At 40.0% G+C, this 20,560-nt stretch overlaps 1 protein-coding gene across 2 annotated transcripts in view; it reads right to left on the bottom strand.

The window, feature by feature from the left end:
* The window catches only part of EIF5B (eukaryotic translation initiation factor 5B), a gene marked incomplete at both ends in the record, with an annotated part of 36,250 nt that extends 16,384 nt beyond the window's left edge, over positions 1-19,866 (bottom strand). Inside the window, 8 exons of one of the 2 annotated variants that reach the window (XM_082014269.1) lie at positions 324-414; positions 1,551-1,648; positions 3,200-3,350; positions 3,530-3,750; positions 4,231-4,885; positions 5,274-5,358; positions 5,453-5,578; positions 19,832-19,866. In XM_082014269.1, the coding sequence (XP_081870395.1) occupies positions 324-414; positions 1,551-1,648; positions 3,200-3,350; positions 3,530-3,750; positions 4,231-4,885; positions 5,274-5,358; positions 5,453-5,578; positions 19,832-19,866 (1,462 nt within the window). The remainder of the gene's footprint in view (positions 1-323; positions 415-1,550; positions 1,649-3,199; positions 3,351-3,529; positions 3,751-4,230; positions 4,886-5,273; positions 5,359-5,452; positions 5,579-19,831) is intronic. The other variant, XM_082014268.1, reaches the window with a different exon arrangement.
* Between the last annotated feature and the right edge of the window lie 694 nt (positions 19,867-20,560).

Genomic DNA, 20,560 nt, shown 5'->3' with positions numbered 1-20,560 from the left:
TAGCCACTGACAAAACAGCCTTTTAGAAAGCAAATGAAAAGTCAAGGGACCTAATTAGAAGACACTGAATGTGCTTATTTGAGATAGCTGCCTAAGCCAATAGAGCACTGGAGTTGACCCAGCAGAAGGGACCTTTACAGCCTCTTTTTAAAGCTTTGTGCCTCTTTATCCCATCAGTTCGTCTCTTAGGAAAAGGAAAAAACAGCAACTAACTCAAGAAAGGATGGCCATTCAGCCCCCATCCAATAAGGTATGATACCTACCATGCATTACTGCCACTCAGTCTTATTACGTGTTTTAATTTTATTAGCACTATAACTAACCTGGCTCTGCTGGAAGAGGAGTCTCTTCTTTTACTGGTGTTTCCAGTTCTACAGCATCTTCAGCTGGGGAAGTTACCTCCACACTTTCTGAAATTGCAAGAAAGCAAATTAGTTTCTACATTCTTCCAAAGTGCAAACCAACTTAGACATACAGCTTCACATTTAAGCTCTATTTTCAAGTTGTGCTATTAGAAGTAAACAAAATCTGACTATATTAATATCAAACTAACTGAACTCCCATTCACTGAGCTAAAACTAAGTTAGAGCATGTGGCTTATATCAGTTATTGGCTAAGAGGATTACCATTGCTTTTGAACATCAAAAAAACCTCATTTTCTTTAAAAGACAAGAGAAAATGAAGTAATACTAATGAACTATCCATTATTACTTTACTGTGCCATACAAAAAATAAATAAAAAAATTACTGATACAATTCAGATAAGCACTGTTCTCAATTCGTTACACACTCCTTACATGGTAAGGAGCCACAAAACTCTCACATTAAACGTAAAAAAAACAGCTAAACAACAACAAAAACACCAAAAAGCCCAAATCTGATGTAAGGGGGTTTGTTTTGCTTGAGACTATTCCTTAGTTTAAAAAAAGCCACAGTAATGCACCCACAGGAAAGCCACAAAGCACAAAAGTAAAAAATTCTGACACATTCAATCTATGTCTAAGTAGTGCAATAAATTCGAAGTTTTCAAAAATGCAAGCTCTCTTAACTACTCACACCCTGGAAACTGAAAACTGTTTTTATATACAAGAAAACAAAAACAAACAAATTGTCTCCAACTTAAAAGCACTAGAACTAAGATCAATCCCCTTTCATCTTGGGACATCAACTTGGACTTAATTACAAGTCATTATTACTTACACTACATTGTATTTAACCTACATACACAAAGCATTCAACCCCACATTTGTAAAAGGCCTTTACATTCTGTACATCTCCAACATTTAGAAATTATAAAGAAAATAGCCAGGTTATAAAAATATAACAGTCAAGTACATTGTAAAAAGAGGATTAAGTGAGCAGTCTTCAAAACAACTTTAGGATCCTAATGCATCAGTGGCCCCCACCCTCTGCAATCCATGGTGGGGCAGAGGTGTCAAAAGAACCTCACAGGCACCCTGAAGTGCAATTAGTTTAGGATTAGCTGATTTACTCCACAAACACTTCCGGAACTGTGACTAATCTACTAAGTATCCCTATACGCAAACCACACCTTCTTTATTTTCTGGCTGCTGCTGTTTCTTTTTCTTTTTGTCTTCATATATTGGCCTCTTCTTTGGCACAGAGTCTTTGGATGGCACTTCAACACCTGCCAAAAAAAAAATTCTTAGAAAGAAAATCCAGGTGATTAATTACTAAACATTAACTTTGGTTTAAATGAGAACACGTTTTCCAGAATTGCAAGGTAGAGGAAAGAAGAGTGGAAGTTAGGTTCAACCCATATTTTATCTTTTTGAAGAGTCTGATTTTCAAAAGCTGCAAAACTTGAGCAAAGTATAGTTCTTCAGATACTATGAATGCTCTCAAAAATAAGTTAGATTACTGATGGAGAAAAAAAAACAAAGAAAAAAAAAAAATCAATCTGATTCTACAACTCCAGGTTTGAAACTATCACATACTTAAATAGGATTTCATGAATACACATACCTCAAGTTTAACAAGCATATGTCAATTTAAAGTCTGCTATGCTAAAACTCACTTAAAACCAGTCTGCCAGTCATCTTCGTTCCAGACAACCTGGAGCAGTTAAGAGGCACAGCTCATCTTAAAAGCTTAAGGTTGTTCAGTAGATAGTATTTCCCCTTTTGTGCAGTGTTGGGGCTTTTTGGTTTGGATTTTTCTTTTAAAGAAAAGGTGGATTTAGGTATTAAAATAATGCCAGGTTCAATCCACCAGCTTCATCTTCACCTCAACAGAAAGACAGCACTGAAACGTTGGAAGAGATTCAATTAAAAACAGAAATTTGATGCAAAGACAAAGTAATAATTTAATTACTGCTGCACTTTCTGAAACACTCAAAATTCCTTCAGGTACTGTGTGATTTACAGCGTAGATTTGACAAAAGCCCAGTTGTGGCAGCACACAAATAGAAGGATTCTAATAACTACAGCAACAACTGAAGAGAAATGGCCTTTGTGTGTTTAAAAGCTCCAAACATTTCACTAGCTACAGATTCCTACCTTTACACGTCCACCTACCAGCAAAGTGTCAGACAGTGTTCACTACAAATACAAAAAGAATGATACTCTGCACTCAGGAATTCATTTCTTTCCTTAGCCACAAATAAGTTCCCAGGAACAAATTAGGACATGGACTTACAATACATCAGATACATTTACTCATTGTAATAGAAACAGATTATATTTGACAGAAAGTCAGGACAGCTCCTATATACCCTTTTCCTGAAGCAAAAGCAAGAGTAATGAGAGTAATATACTGTCCCCATGGACTAGCTAACTTGAGGCAAAACAATGCACTTGCTTAAGTGAGCACATAAATTAATCCAAGAGGATCCAGATCACTGGTCTTAGAAGACTTGCAGCACAGCCCACTTGCTTTTCCTGGCCTTTGGACTAAGCAATGGAAAGAAGTGATTCTTCCCAAGTTCCATACCTAAGATCTTTAAACTGCAAGTGGAATGTATTAAAAAGTGGGATATTTAAAGTGTAAGAAGAAAATATACAGATATTTAAACCTACTTAAAAAAAGGGGGGGGGGGCATACACACTGCCCTCCTCGGCAACAGAACAGCTTTACATGGAATTATTCAGTATTTGCCCTCCTAGCTCCAAACAGAAAAAAAAACAGAGCAGTAAGGGGTATGTATTTTTTTAATTATTAGTAGTAGTTTACTATTTACCCTGAGCTTGGAGTAGTTTAAGAGTAGCCTCTGCTCTGGCTCTGGCTTCTCGTTGAGCTTTTGTTAAAAGTTTTCCTTCCTTCTTCAAACGCTCCTTCCTCTCTTTTTCCTTCTGTTTCTTTCTTTCTTTCCTCTCTTGCTCTAATCGTTCCTAGAAAAAGGTTAAAAAACATGCAGAAATTTTAAAGCTTGCGTTACACAAAAGCTGGCCAAGTATATACTCTATTGATGAGAAACATATAAAGGACTAACCCACCAACTGCACCAGCAAGGGTACAGGTTAAGATTACCCTCTCTCTTATTCCATCCTCAGAGTAAGACACACAGTACCTCTTCCTTGCGCTTCGCTTCTAGTTCCTCCAGTCGCCTTATGCGTTCTTCCTCCTCTCTTTTTGCCCTTTCCTCCTCCTCTTTCATTTTAGCCAAGGCTTCTTGCATAGCTTTAACCGTGGCTTTACTGGGACCCTTCTTCTTCTCTTTCTCTTTTTCTTCTTTCTCACCTTTCTTTTTTTTCTTGTCTTTTTTCTTTTTGTCCCCCTCATTGTCATCAGCTACAGAAAGACGACGCATACATTCAAAGATCCCAGAAATCTTAAAGATACGCTAAAGACAATTAATGTTTCAAATATGATAAATAACACCAAATGAGGAACATTTTGACTGGCTACTACAGAAGCACTTCATAATGAACAAATAAAACTGTCTCTTAAGTTACAAAGTCAGGGCCTGAAATCTTAAAGTAACAGAATAACTGGGAAGTGAAAAAAGTATGTTTGCAATACAGAACTGGAAGCATATATTGTAATGAGAATTCGCCATCTGGCATTTGTTTTCCCATGTACCTGAACAAACTACAGGCCAGAAAAAACATCCACACGTGAGCTAACACAAAGAGGCAGACAAGGCTACCAAATGTCCAGTGTTCCCAGTTCAGAATCAAGCGACAAATCATCCTCACTGTCTGCCAACTCTTAGTCCCTCTTATAAAAGCTACAGTGTTTAAGCTATGTTTTAGAAACCATGTTACAAACCTTCTGTTCCTGCAGGAGTCTCTCCTTTTTCTCCAGGGCCAGGGGTTGCCAGGACTTCAGGAGAAGCCTTCTCTTCAGCTTTTTTCAGAGCTTCCTTCGGCTTTGCTGGTTCTTTACCACCTTCTAATTCTTCCTTCTCTTTCTGCTTCCTTAGCTTGGCTTTTTCTTCCTCACGTTTTTTCCTTTCACGTTCTTTTTTTTCTGCCTTCTTCTGAGCCACTGTTTTTACTTTGAATGAAGGTTGTTCTTCATCATCCCCACTTTCAGCAGCAGGAGTGGACTTTGGCTTCTGGTTCTTCTTTTGTCCTTTTCTAGACTGGGAGACCTCATCTGATTCATCACCACTCTCACCTGTAGACACTGCCCCCGCACGCTCTTTGCTTTTCTTAATGCTAGTTTCATCATCTTCTGACAGATCGTGCTTTTTATTTGACTTCTGAGTTTTCCCTTTGCTTTTCTTAAGCTGCGTTTCATGATGATCATCATCATCACTGCCAGAAAGCATGTCTTGTTTTGCTTTCTGAGTTTTTTTAGGTTTTTTGTCTTTATCTTCCACCTCCTCACTGTCATAGTCATTTTCCAGATTGGCTTTTTTACTCTTTCCTTTCCTTTTTTTATCTTGTTTGGATAAGATTTCTTCATTGTCATTTTCAACCTGGTAATTAAACAAATCAATAATCAGCCATGAAAAACTACTTGCTATTGTGAGCTAAGAAGCAGTATTGAGAAATGTCAAGAAAAGCTTCTCTTATTGAAGACAAAGTTTGAAAGCAATAACTATTCCTGCTGAGTGTACTATACCTCAGCTCACAGAATTTGTTCTGATTGGCTTTGAATAATTATCAGCATGAAGACACAGCTTCTGGTAAAAACTTTCACAATTGATTTTACTATGAAAATATGATCAATTAAAAATACATGCTAGCGGCATGTTTCACATATGATCTTCAACTGCACTGCAACACTACAACGTTTCTTGGACAGAGGTGTCTCGTATTTCAACTATTTCCTATGAAATAGCCCACCTCCCTCTCAGTGTTCACCTTTCCTGTAGAAGGTTCCCTGTCAACTTTCCCTCCTTGCGCCTCTATTGACAGTTCTTCCAGCTCCTTCAGGATATCATCTTCACTAAAATAAGAAAGAATTTATCATACTTCAGTAACTGAGTTTTTGTATAATGGAATAAAATAAGACAGATAGGAAGGAAAAAAAACAAACTTACTCAAAATCTTGTTTCTTCTTCTCTTTTTTCTTTTTACCTTTGGATTTCTGAGGCTCTTGCTCCTTTGCAGCTCCTGCACCTTCTATCTCAGCAGCAAGGGCATCAATATCAATATCATCTTTTGCACTAAAATGCAAAAGGAAAGCAGGGTTATCATGAGTTCAAACACAAGTTCACATAAGCAGAAGCCATCTGCATAAAACAAACAAAAGCTTCAAAAATGTAAAAATCAATCACAAAACATAAGCAATGCAAGGGCAAAAAACCACATTTAACAAACCATTTATACACTATTACCTTATTCCACCCAGCAGGATGAAAAGGAAAAACTTTCACATGTGCTGTGCTTGAAGGGGGGTAGAATAGTAAAACAGGTTCAGTTCTTGCAACACTGACTTTAAAAGTTTAGATGTGAGAGTTGATAAAACTTCTTGGAAGAATGTAACTAGACTGTTTCACTTTGTGCTTAATTTTTTACACTTTCATGGTGGAGACTGCTTTTCTAGCAATGACACCTACTGTGATTTGAAGGGCTGAACACCTTATCTTTCAGAGGAACAAATGGGAGAAATCTTGCAATTTAGTAACCCAGAAATTCTATTAAGAAGCACTTATCTGCTCCTTTTAACACCTTGTAGCAAAAAAAAAAAAAAGAAAAAAAAAGCTACTGTGTTTTTATCTAACAAATAAGTGGAAGTTCTTCACAGCTTCCAACTTACTATAACAGTTGCCTCTGCTTTGCCAGACTGAAAAGTTTTATTCTTATCTTTCAAGAAAAGAAGTCACATGGAAGAACACAGTTCACTCCCAAGCCAGACTCTAAAGCAGATCATAAAAAATTCAATGCAGTTGGCAAGCAATCATTTCCACCACTTGCCTTAGTATTACCTCTCCCAGGCCTAAAGAAAGCCAAAAGAAGTTTCACTAGGCATCTGAAATACACATCCTTCCTTACTAGACCTCATTATATCAAGTTTCTCTTTCAAAATCATTTTCTTTTCTTGCTATAAATAACCTCTCATCTGCAAGTAAAAAGAAGTGGTTTTTTCCTGTCCTTTATCAATAGTTCTAATTCAGATACACTTTTTTTTTTGACCCTTACCACAAGAACTGAGCAAAGACTAAGTCTAGTGTCCAGAGGTTTTTCCATCTAATCACACTCACAATACAACTGTAAGAAAGGAGACTTACCTATGCCCTACTTCAAACTCAGAACTTCGGTACTCAGACCAAAACTGGTGTATTAAAGTGGAAAATGTTATGATGCTACTTTTATCACAGCTTGCAATTTCAAAACCCTTTTAATCAACATGTTATTAATACCTCCTCTAACTCCCTCTTAGATATGTGGGCAGAAAACTGTTCTTTGTTTCACAATTTCATTGTCTCAGTTATTACCACCCACTTGGGACAAATCAGCCAAAGGCTGACCCACCAAATACCTGAATCTATATCCAGAAAATAAAGGAAATAACTTTCTTCCAAATTCAGGACCTCCAAGATATCAGCCAATTCTAGACTACCAGAGCTTCAGCTGAGCCAATTTACTAACCCAGAAGTTGAATACTAATAAAGAAAATCAAGTGCTTAATTATTCCTTTAAATATTCTAAAATTCAGTAAGTCTAAGTTGTGTTTCCCTCTCCAAAAGGAGGGCTGAGAGAATAATTTTACAAGTTTAAGTGAATGCTGACATTCACAAACCCATTTTTTTCCCAAATACTGGCCATAAGCAAGTCACCAAACACCATCTATATGTGACAATAGCAAAGTAAGCAACAATGCAGGTTTTTTTTAAAGGCCAAGATTGATTATTTGTGTTTAAGATCTTAAATTTTCTTCTATACAGACTGAACAAACCAAATAAAAAGCAGCACAATGAAGCACTTCACTGTACAGCATCTTTATCACCAGAGATACTTACTTTTAGTCAAGAGAAGAAAAAACACGCCTTGAATATACCTAGTAGTACTTCTTATGTGCTGACATGATAAGTAATACATTTCTCAAAGAAATATAACTCTCCATTAGTTAATGCAAGATTTCTAAACCAACCTTCACCTTCCCCAAGGGGAAAGAATAAACTTTTTGGCTACTTCCACCTTAAGAACAGCTGACTTGATGTTTCAACAGTTCTAAGAGCTGTTTTTATGAGCAGTTTAACTGGCTGTGCACTGGGGGTAGAATAGACAGCTGAAATAAAAATGTCAATCATCTCTACACCTAGAGTTAAAGCCCTAATAATCAGGCTAACTATATTCCATCCAGGCCCACACATAGGCCCTCATGTTTCTTTTTGCATTAAGGGCAGCGTATCAGTTTATTAAGTACATTTGGTCACCTCCTTCTACTCTAGGAGTTAATGGAGAAGATTGAACCCAATCCCAACCCAAACCCTAAAATAGTTTGAAGAGACCAAAATATAAGCTTCACTACCACTACTCCTATGGCCATATTGCTCCCAATACTACAGGATCTTAACCACATAGTTGTGTACATATTAAAAAGAGCTCAGCCTTTAAACAGCTTATATTTTACATGGATATTCTCAAGGCTGACTTTTCACATTGTAACTTTGCAGAAAGTTATGTCCAAACATAACACACATGGGGTTTTTTATGCTATTAGCAAAGAGGATGCTTATGGTACCTTATGTTTTCCAGGACACAGGCTTTAAGGGGGTGAGGGATTATGTGTTTTTAAATCAACTCACTTCAACTGAGCCTTGAAGAAGAAAACGTCTTTGGGGGTAAAAAAAAAATCTCAAATCAAATACTGAAAAAACTAAATCACAGACATTAAGCTTTAACACCCACCAGCAAGAACAGTTTAAGAATAATAATGAAGACTGTTCAGCTGTCACAATAGTGGCATAAATATAGTATGAGATCCTTTCCAACCTTGGCTTCCACTGCTTAACAGTCAATGGTTTCTGAGAAATCCATACTTTCCACTATATTTCCATTTACTATGAAGTGACACAGCAGGCTTCAAACATTTGAGCCTTGGTGAAGTAAAAAGTAAAATTAAGGCTGCATGCACTTATATATATAGCAATATATACAGTTATAATTCTTCTTAAGAACTGTAAAGCAAGAATATAATTGGAAAGCCAAGGAATTCAAATATTGGCTTCCATTACTAAGAGTTTATTCCCATAGTGACCTTGAATTTCCTTGCCTTTTAAAACTCTAATAATATTCCACTAGGATTTCATAACAGAAGAAAGTTGAAAAGAAGATTGAGAAGGTGCCCTCCCTCTCTTTCCAGGAGATTCTTATGTCATAGGGAACCCACTGCACTTAGACACATAACAGGAGAGCTTCTTTCCTATTGGTATTGGAAGATACACCTAGGAACTTTCTCCTGTAAGTTTTTTAAGCACTCCCCAAACACATGTTTCAGAAACACAAAAACTCTGGCAGGAACAACCTCCTCCTCCAAGTCCTCCAAAAGGTCTCCACACAGCTTCTCTTGCCCCTCCATGCAACCTTTACAAGGGTCCTAACACCAACCCTAACAGTGCCCGATACAGGAACCTGAAAGCACCAGTATGGTCAAACAGTTTTCAGTTCTGTCCTCAAATTGCTTTCGCATGAATGCTTCATATATAGACTTCACAGTGTCACTACCTTAGGCCATTCAAGCTCGTAATGCTCTGGACTCAAAGGAGGCTTGCTGTTGATCTGCTTCACACACCAAGATAACCCCATGTTTCCCCAGCACAAGAGGCTCAGGGAGGTCTGGAAAGCATGAAAACAAAAGCAAAGTGCTACTGCACTGCTGAGAAGGGGTTACTGCTCCAATTTTTTTTGTCTCAGTTTCACAAGTGATGCCTAAGCCACCTTTCTTATTCACATACTTTTGATCGCAGCCTCTATTTTTGCTGCCAGATAAGGAAAGAGTTCTGATATTGCTAAAACAGCATTTCAGTGCAGTAAATTACAGCGAGAGTTAGGCTTGTGTACTTCATTCAAACTTCAACAAGCAATTTTCAAAACATTAAATGGCTGCAGACATTCCTCCATGGAGGTCTGTGCCTAATACAGGGCAAAAATATGCAGCGGGAGAAGACATAGCAGTCAGCCTAATTTAAGGAGATGGCAGTAATCAATAACAAGTATGCAGAGATCCCATTTCAGATACCAAGCAAAATGATTTTTCTTTAGAATTACATCACTGATTCAAAAAAAAGTGCTCTACATTTCCCCTACATGATTTCACTGACTTTTGCAATTTAAGCAGGATTACAGCAATGTAAAACTTCTAAATATTCCAAAGCATCTTAAAAGTAGCGTATAGAAACATTCATGTACTTTATATTGAAAAATACTGACCTTACTGCCCTAGAAATGACATTAAGAAAACACCTGTTGCCAAAAGGGTTCTAGTACAAGTTGTCTGCATAAACTACTGAAAATATGCATTACACAGGGAAAGCCACTTGTGACTAGATTCCTGAATGTTCACTGGGTCACTAGTTAAATGCTGTACTAGCACACCATTCTGTACCAAACCAGAATCAAATATACCAAGATCATCCCAGGTAAGCGTGTAGAGATTTTTACAACGAGCACAGGCAACAAAGAAAATTCAACAACACCTCTCATGCAATCAAAGCATCAAATCAGGCTTTTCAGTAACAGAAAGTAACAGTCTAAAACACAACCCAAGCTACTTGTGTTACATGTTAAGCAAAGCCAGTGACAAATAAAGCTACAATTTCAAATCCTGCCTATAAGAGAAAGTATGAAACATTTTCAGTGTGAAGATTAAAGCAGAGTTAGGAAATAAATGAAGAGCTGTCACCTACCACTGCTCAGTCAGCTGTAAAAAGATGGCCAGTAGCTCTCCTACTTATAAGATCCCACACAGTTGCAAGCTATTGAGTCAGAAAAGTGGAAAAAACCTCGTGACTGATAGATGCACGGTCTGTAGAAAAAAAACAAACATTGCAGTGTTTCTCTTGCTAGTACAGCAAGGAAACAATATTCAAGACTAGAACCTCAGTAAAAAAAAATAAACCAAATCCTCAGCTATTACATAGCATCTACCGAAAAAATTACTAAAATAGCACATACATTAAGGTGTTGGGATTTTTGTTTTGGAGGGGGATCAGGGGGCAGGGAGGGGGAGGTGCTTTTTAAAACATGAGAAACAAGCACGGTTTTGGAACAAGCTCTTTTTCTGATGCAATGGCCTGCAACAGCCAGAACCTAGAAATTCCCTGTGAAAGCCATCATGAGACCAGAGTTCACCCTAACACAAGCTTTGATTTACAGATGTTCAAGCTTACATTAATCCTAGTTTCCACATACTAAGGTTTGCTTTAGTCTTTTAAGGGCATATGCTTTGCCATTTTGCTTACAAACAAACTGTAAAGCGTCATATTTCCTAACACTTGTGCGCAATTAGTGAGATGTAATTTTGAAGTTTTATCTTTTCTTTTGCAGTCTAGAATATTGCAGGTGTTAATTAGTGCACATCTCACCAGAATGGAAATTTCATGCTCCAAATCAGAATTGTAAGTTTAAAACTTGAAATAAGATAAAAACCACCAGAGCTTCCTGGCGAAGTATTTCAGAGCAGTTACAAGCACATTTTAATTATCTATCACTTCTCTCTTACATGGAAGATTAAGAAAAATTACTCCAACTACTGGCATAGTTAATATATTTAATCACTAGGGATTTTCATAGTGTGAAGCTTCTGTACTAAGGACAGGTACTGAGATTATATTGCATGCAGTAACAGGCAAATCTAGGCATAGAAACCTGAAACACTTCCTGGGCATTGCCCCAGAAAACAAGGCCAAATGCAGGGAAGACAGGACTACAGTTATCAAAATACGAGTCAATAGACTTTTAGCATTTTTTCTTTGCTCAGTGAACTTCTGCAGCTGAAATACTTAACTGCCCTTCTTTGCCAAACAAACTCCTCCAGCTGTCCGTGCAGGTTCTACTGAAGCCTTGCAAGTCAGCTGACACCAACAGCATTTCACAGATACTCTGATAGCAGACAAGCATATTATATTTGCAAGACCACCAGCAAACATGCACATTTTCCTCATGCTCTTTTGTAAGACCACACACAATTATGACTTTGATTACACTTACTATAGTGTCTACAATACACATTCCCAAACGCAGGGCAAAACTTCATTATAAAGAGGCACTGTGCATCTACGTGTGACAGAGATGACATTCTGACTAGGCAGCAGTAAGACAGAGAGCAAAGGAAACTTATAATCCATACACGAACTGAAAGAGTGGAGCAACAGCATTAATTAGTAGTATACAAAGGAGCTAGGTTGCACTCATTTACATCAATTTGACTCTACTGAAATCAGTTAAATGAAACTGCAGAAATTAAATGGAAGAATTCAGCTTAAAATGAGAACAAGCCCTTAACTACTGGAAATCCAACATCCAGCTTTGCAAACAAAGTCAATGGGATAACACTCTCCTGCTGAAACTAAAAGGTACATGTGGACTCAAAGATTACAAGTACATTTTGATCCACTGCCCTGACAGACACAAATATGATTACTAAAGTTTGCCTTCATCTGACAGCTGAGATAACAAACTAAGTCAAATTACACTAAAAATATTTCAGTTAGGCTTGGTTTTAAGCTTTGTCTGTAAAGATGAAGTTCAAATGTCAGAGAACACTGCACAATCAAAACCAGACACAAAAAAACACCATTCATGTGCATGGAGCAGAAGAGTCAGTAAGTCGACACAGCAAGACAGTTGCATCACTACTGTGAACTCACTGCCCACATTCCTACATAATCGGGCAACTCACTTTTGCTGAGGCAACTTGGGAGATATTTCATCATTTACATGACACCAGCACTTCTAACCACCTTCAAAGGAACATCACTGTCATTAAGTCATTTTCTTTTGCTTAAAAAAAAAAAAAGCCCTTGAACTTCAAAAAGACTGAAAAGAAGCTGAACCATCTGATTCCATGTGTTTAGTTTCGCAATAGTTTTAGACCAAGTAAAACTAATACTTTTAGACAGGTCTTTACCATTACTCCCCTAAAGCACGTCACCCATCCTCTGTGTGAGTTGTAAGCCCGGTAATAAAGGATACATTTCTAAAAACAAGCTTATTCAAAATTAGCAAGTTACCAATATCGACTGGCATAATTGTAGTTTTACTTGCAGGTATTAAGATAAATTGGCATTTTCACCTCAAAAAAAGTTCTTTCAGAGCAACTGGTTTAAAATGCTACAGAACATACTTTGGAAGTAGTTATTTAATTGCCCAAAATCAAACTTGTTCTTTAAGTGAGTTATGAAATTGAAAATGCAAGCATCTGCTGGCTCAGCAAGGCTATTCAAAACATGAAAACATGACCTTTTTCTCCTTCTTACCCATCAAAGAATGTGAACATCACAAACTTTTTTTATAATAGAAGCAGCCACCTTGTTTTTCCTACTGAAAACATTTAAGTTACATATGCCTGAGACAGTTGGAAATTCAAGAAAGAACAAACTGCACTCCTTCCTCAGTCCAAGAAGTGAGGGAGTGTCCATGTGAGCACCAGCTATGCAAAACACACCACTGCAGCTGACGGTGCTTTAAAAAAGTTTAAAAAAAAAAACAAAAACACACAGCCCCAGCCGCCCTCCCCTTGCCTTTTCCTCAAGCTATGGGGCAGGGGAGGGGAGAAGTGACTTCCTTCCCCATTCCCAGCCACGCTTTTCCCTCTCATCTCTGCAGCCACAAGTCCTTGCAGTAAACACTTTTTTGGGGGGCAGATCAAATCACACACCTGAGTTGTAGTGTGAGCACATAAGCATTGAATCCAGTGCAATAGAAGCAGTTACAGCATGCAGCTGGGGACAGCAAGAGTAAGACCACAACATTTGAAATGTCTGACAGCTCAAACTGAATTAAGCGTGATGTGAAACTACACCTTAGCTATTTTTCCCTAGTAAGATGAAGGAAGCTGGTGAAGCTACCTAATTACATGAGACAGCAAGGAAGTAAAACTTGACTAAAAGGGTAATTGCTTTTTATTCAGGCTCCCCAGGCAATGATTCCATTTTTAATATTAAAGAGTCATGCCTTCTCTTTCAAGTTTGGCTGGGGAAAAAGAACAGTAGAATAATTATCACCTAAGCAAAACCTTCTGAAAAAGATACAGAAAACATAACTTTTACCCCCAACAGATTCTAGAAAAACAGAAAGTCTCCTTTATAAAACCCAGATTTAAAAAAAAAAAAAAAAGAAAATATTAAAAAAACCTCGCCACAACCTAAAATTCCCACTTAAACAAAGATACAGCAAAACTTCAAGATAAAAAGCTTCTGTTGTGGCTACTAGCTGGCAACACAGAGCTCAGGAAGAAGGCAGTTCTTCAAGGTTCAGTTTAAGTGTTTATGTCCCAAGAGAACAAGATGACTAAAAGCACAGAATATGAAACACTAAGTAAAGAACCAACATTCGGTCCTAAACCAGTTCTTTTGGGTTTTGTTCATTTAGAAAAAGTGCAAAGATGACAGAAATAATCCCCAAGTCCAGTGTTTCACAACTTCCATATACTATGTATATGTATAAAATCAAAATACATCACAAAAATACCATTCAGAATACTTCCTGAAATACACTTTAGATTGCCTATAATCCTGAAAACCAAAGAATGCCCACCTACATTAACTATAATTAAAACCAATTTTTTAGAAGCATGCTATAAGATGAAGTAATACATTTCAGTGTCAAGACAGAAAACTCATGTTTAAAATTTCCACTAAACTGTAAAATAAAAAAAAAAATTACATATGGGAAGAATAAGTAATCAGTGCTGTAAAAACCAGGATCATCAAAACACACATCATCCATAAGATACCAAATGCTTTCAGACCAGAACACCCACTAGGTTGCAGTGTACTTTTTTAGCAAGCCAAACTTAATGACTAAATTAGTTATGTGCCTACATAATTTTTCTGCACACAAATTATTCCCTCTACCGGTCTAGGGGACTATTTTTGTGGAGGGAGTCAGAGGGAGGAGGAAAGGAAATATTATGCAAGCATTAAAAGTTAGTAAACTGGAGATTCTGTCCAGAACTGTGACCTTCACTCCTAGGGAGTTTTTAAGTGATGAACAGCACAGAACAAATGTACAGCGATGCGTATGAGCCCAGAGTCAGAAAAACATGACAGTACTAATGCGATTAAAGCCAGCAAAGGTATGTAGAGCTGTCAGCTTGTCTGGCTTGATATTATTAGTGTCAACAACAACAGCAAAGTTTAACTTACCATAAACCTCTCTATTCTGAGCAATGCTTTCCAGAGATCTTCAGAGAACTGAAAGAACAGTTTCTGCAATTCCTGCTGGCTTGCAATGTACTATTTTCATAAGCAGTAGTTATGTATACATAAGATTTAGATGCCTTCATGATGGTAACAGATGAAGAGAATCAAGATTTCAACAAAAAAAGCCGCATCTAACAATCTACTCAGCGTATTGCAGTGCTTTCTGGTTTACATTGCCATTACCACAAGTATTTGAAGATCCTTACAGCCTTTTTACAATATGATTTGCTTAAAAAAAAAAAAATCCAACAAATGTATAAAAATAGTTCTCTTATAAATGTGAAATGATTGTGTTAAAAACTATAGGTTTGGAGGTAACAAATATAAATCTGCATAGAACAGGGCAATAAATTTCTGTAATGGAGAAATTATTTTACATTATTTTACTTCATCTTTCAGTACAAAATCCTGGTATCTTCCAGATTATATTTGCAAAGTAGCGATTTCAAGGGTTTAATCAGCTGTTCTCCTTGACAGAGCTGCAGAAAGCTTTGCTTGTTGAAATTTCTGAGAAGTAGACACAGTTATAGTAAATTTTCTGGTGTACAGAATGTTTCTGAACTACAGGTGCTGGTAGGCTTTCTAGCCTTCACAGAACTTTCCTACACAACACTAAGAGGATTTTACTTAACACACTAATAAAAAAAGAGCCAAATACAACAACTAGTAGACAATGCCAGCAATTTAATTTGCAGAATAGAAAGCAATATATAGCATCAGCAACATCACTGTAAGTCTTATTTTAGCAGCAGTGTTCACTCTTGGCTGCAGAATCACAGCTGGCACCTGTAAGTTCTAAAGCAATATGCATGAATGATCAAAGTGGTATGTCTAGGCAACAGTTCACAATATTAAAGGGCACAAGAATAAACACACCTAAAGACTACCTACTGGAAGCTAAGGAAAGCTACTAAGGGAAGAGGAAGATGACTTAAAGCTGTAAGAAGAAGAAAAACACATGAAAAGCTAACACCATCAAGGGGAAAGATCCACATTCCAGGCAGGAAATAATTTGTAACATACAGCATATAGCATACACACTTGGAAATCTAGAGCAGCAGTTTGAGGCTTGAATTCAAAGCACAGTTCTGTAGTTTACAACAACCTTTCTTCCCACACATTTAAAAAAATCCTATACTAAAGGCACAAAGACAGCAGGGTAGAAGGTTGACATACCTTCTGCCATTACAGCTCTATCCAAGAACAAAAGCATAACACATCACTCCCTGGAGGAACTAGACTACACATCAGAACACCCACTCTTCCATTAGGAAAGCCTGAAAATTCAGATACTTCATATTTGTATTGAAATATTTGCTATGAAGTTTCATTTGAAAATGAGTGATCAACACAACCATAAAAATTCCTAAGTGGAAACAATTAAAGCAAGTTCCATATGGCTTAGAAGCTATTTATGACCCAAGACACTCTCCACCTTTACAAAGCACCTCCCTAGCACACCCCACTGAGTTTTTCCTACAGTGACCATCTATCTGACCATTGTAGATAAACGTGTTCTTCATCGACAGATGCACAGCAATGAAGCAGCAGGAGTCAATTAGTAGAGTTCCAGAGGAGCATAACAGAGATGCTGGTATGGTAGAAACAGATTTTGTAGGTGTATCTGAATAATCTGTATTCAATAACAGACAACAGTCCTGCATTCCCATTCTTCCCCTGTGCACCCTAGCTATCACCTTGCTCAGGGTCTTGTCCCTATGTACTTATACCCTGTTCCCATGACAAAATTCATCCTCATGCTCATTTACTAGCACACTTCCCAAACGTATATCAATACTCATCAGTATGATCTCTACTGTACTCAGCAGAAACTACACAACAGAAGTCAAAGCTGGGGAGGGTGAGGGGAGAAGAGCAGAGTAAAGATGACTTGTACCTTCCATAATTTGTCTCAGTACGGGCAAGCAGAAAATCTCCGTCCTGTCACATCAATTCTCAAACCAATATTCACAACACAGACATACCACCTGCATCTTCCCACATGCTTCCGCTGCAAGTTATGCCCATGAGCTGCCACCTGCTTTGGGAGCTGCAGCCAAAAGGGATGTAAGGGATTGTATCTGTAATGTAGTTGTGGGGAAAGCAGAGAAGAAAAGGAGGCGGAAACAAGTAACACTTCATAGCACAGAACAGAAGATGCAGGAAGAAAAACTGACTGGAAGCTTTTGATTACAAAATGCCATTCCTCTCTCACTCTACAGGGAATGGAAGGGAGACTGATGGGGGATGTTGGACTCCAACTTCAAGCTACAGATGCAGATACATGATGCAGCCTCTTCCTCAAGGGAACCTGACATTAACAGGGGTATCAGCTAGAACCAACACCACCAGATGATGAAGTTACTTCGCAGACAGACCTTATTGCAAAACATCACTGTCCTTCCAGGTTCACCCTCACTCCCATGCCCTCAAACTCCCTGCTGTAAAATACACCCCGTCTACCCATCCTGTCCTCCTCAAACACGTATCTGTTAGAATTCTTCTTCCACATCATCCGTCCCACTGCCATACAACCAGGTAGCCCTGTAACACAGTATTGCCACTGCTAGTGGCAGTCCATAAGCCCTGTACTGCATTTGCAAGGCCTTAGGACTAAAGCCTGTCAGGCTCACTTTGGCTGAACTTTTCTTGACCCGCCTGCAACTGTTACTTGATTTAGCTGTGACAGCAATTTCTCTAACTGACCAGGTGCCTATGCCTAATTGGTTTTACTTTTGTTTATCGAGGCATGCTGCAACCATAGTTTCATACAGACAGCAGTAACAAGCAGTACTCTCTATAGAAGGAGATATTCACAACTCTACAACAATGATGTAGAGAAACACAGGTCTGGTATGGTAGCAGAGGCCTTGAGAAGATGAGACACAGGATGCAGCAGCAAGGAGCACCAGCAGGGGATAAACAGAGATGGCCTGTACAGGGCTTGGCACTGGACACCCCACAACTCAGCAGTGGCCAGTCAAGAGAAATGCAGACCTGGACAAAACTGTTTTTAGGAAAGAAATAGTGCTTTTTACATATTTGGATATAACACAGAGCTGCAAACCAATGAAAAGCAAAAGGTATATAAGCATGTAAACAAGCATATAAAGTGATCTCAAGTGGATCCTAGAGTGAGGAAGATGAAACCATCAACACAAACGATCACGTTGCTCCTTGTGAAGAACACCTGATGTGGACAACTTGCTGCAACAGCTCACCACCACCAGAAGGAAATCACTGACCTTAGAACTAAGAGAAGCAGTGAGATGGTAAACTTAACTACTTTAACTGCATTATTGCTTTTTTTTTTTTTTTGCAACAATTAGATCTGAATTAATAATCATTAAGCTCTTAAGATTTCAATTATTTTAACAATAATTTCTTGGCCTCTCTTTTAAGGTACACTTCCATTTTTTAGGCATAAATGAGATTTTGCACATAGCACCCAGAAGAGGCCCGTGCTCAGTAATTTACACACACACAGAAATACATGCTGAGATACACAAAGAGAACAAGGCATTCAGTAGACACCAAGACTCTCAAAGCATCCCCTGCACACCAGCTGCTGTCACTGGGAAGGGCCCCGAGCAGCAGTGCTGCAGCACCCAAAGGCTTCTTGCGTGATTCTGGCACCTACCACACCACGTACAGAGACAAGCACTAGGCCTTCTTTCCTTTAGAGCACAAAGATCCGACCTTTCCCTCTTCTTCCTCAAATCACACTTGACTCATCTCCTTGCCAGAGCTGCTCCCAAGATAAACCTGTGAAATACAGCCTGCGAAACAAGCCGATAACAACAGACACTACAAAGCAGCATAGCTGGTATGGCAAAAGGTGCGAGTTAAAACAGTCAAATGAGCAAAATACCTTACTAGCAAAATACTCATTATCCAGAAAGGACCACAGAATCGAAAACAGTTTACACCCTAACTCAGCAACAACCTTAAGTCACTAACATCATCTTAATGCAATACACATCTAGATAGTGAGAAATGCTTAGAGCGTCTCTAACTTTGTTAGACAGCTGTCACAGAGAGTACTTTTGTAAAAGAAACAATGACTCAAAAAGTGTATACAAAATGAGCAGTCTACATAAGGAAAAAAAGTTGTAGTTTCTAGTTCACACATATTTTAATATGTCTGTTTTCATTTAACTCCTTGTCAGTATTAATGACTAAAAACACGCTCCAAGTTGATTGTATCTTTGTATTTATTATTTTACAGTGGCAAGGAACAATATGTTCTCTTCTGCTAGTGTATATATACACATTATTCAGTCAGTGTTCCATATGGTTAATATAACTGCCATTATAAGAATCTCTAACACACAAAAAAAGTTCACAGATCGGGGCCAGTATCCAAGACGATATGCACATAGCCATAGAAGCAATCCTCTTAGCCTCCAACCACTAAAATATCTAACATCTGCGTTTATGAAACATACATAAATCACTAAGTTATACAGCGTTATCTGTAGCACTGCCTCCCATTAAAAAGGAAAAAAAAAAAAAAAACCCACTTCATGCATTGCAGTAGAACCAAGCATCTATTTTTAGCTGACAGTCGAGGTCTGCGCCCACCACCAGCGGCCGCCTGCCCCTGACTCCTCCCGGGCAAACTCCCCGAGAACCCGGGCGAGGCTCAGGGAAGCGCAAAGACGGCCGCAGCAACGCAGCCGCTCCAGCGCCAACGGCCCAGTTTCTCCCGCCGACGGCCGCCAGCCCCCCCGCCCCACCGCCCGCGGAACACCCAGCCGCCCCCCGCGGCCGACGTCTCCTCAGGCCTCCGGCGCCGGCCCGGCCCGCACGTACAACCGGTGCCGCTCCCCCGCACCCTCCTCAGGAGAGGGGCACGACAGGGACTCCCGGTCCGACGCCGCACGGCCAACAGGCCGGGCCTAGAGAGCCCCGCCTGCCCGCCGCCTCTCACGAGGCCGCGAGCCCCAGCAGGGCCTGACTCAGCGCCGCGGTACCGGCGCTCGCCGCCACCGATGACTGTCAGCGGCTCGGGGAGGGGGCAAGGGGAGGTGATCGCTGCCGCCCTACCTGTCCTCGTTCTTGTTCTTCTGCTTCTTGCCCATGGCGGCGGCCCCCGCGCTCCTCCCTCACCTCAGCGCTGCCCTGCTGCCCTGCTGCCCGCGCGCAGCCCCGCGCATATGGTAAAGCCGCCCCCACCGACCGCCCCGCCGCGCGCCGCGCACGCGCCTGCCCCGCCCCCGCCGTCCCGGCCTGCCCCGCGCTGCGCACGCGACACGAGCGGCGGCCGCGGCGCCGGTCGAGCGGCGCCTTCGCGCGCTGGCGCCACTCTGCCGGCCGGAGGGGGAACAGGCGGTGCTGCTTGGCCCGGCCCGGGCAGGGGCGGGGAAGGGGAGGGCCAGCGCCGGCTTCCCCCTCGCCAGGGAACACGGCTGGTCTCGGGGCTCGCAGCGACCGGCTTCTCGAAATCTGCTTTCTTTCCATCAGTCTGGTCCTCGGGCAGCCTGGAAAACGTCTATGTGATGCCCGAAATCCGTAGTTGCCCTCCAGCCCCCTGAGGGCTGCGCAGAGCCCCAGAACTCCTGGCAGGATCACAGCCCGTTTGGCCACAAAAACCGACCAGATAGCCAAAATAAAGGAAACACGTTTGGGAAGCTGTTATCCGGAAGCGAACGGGACAGCTAGGTCAAAGTGAGGAAACAGAGAAGTCAAGAGGAAAGCTTTTATGCTGCCCGGCAGCAGCACGGCAAGCGGGTGGTAATTCAGGTGCGGGACACGCCAGCAAGCGCTGCCCGGTAG

This window comes from Phaethon aethereus (genome assembly GCF_964289735.1).
Source record: "Phaethon aethereus genome assembly, chromosome: 1".
In the NCBI taxonomy this organism is placed as follows: domain Eukaryota; kingdom Metazoa; phylum Chordata; class Aves; order Phaethontiformes; family Phaethontidae; genus Phaethon; species Phaethon aethereus.
Note: the sequence above shows the minus strand (reverse complement) of the source record. Positions and strands in the feature narration are given on the sequence as shown.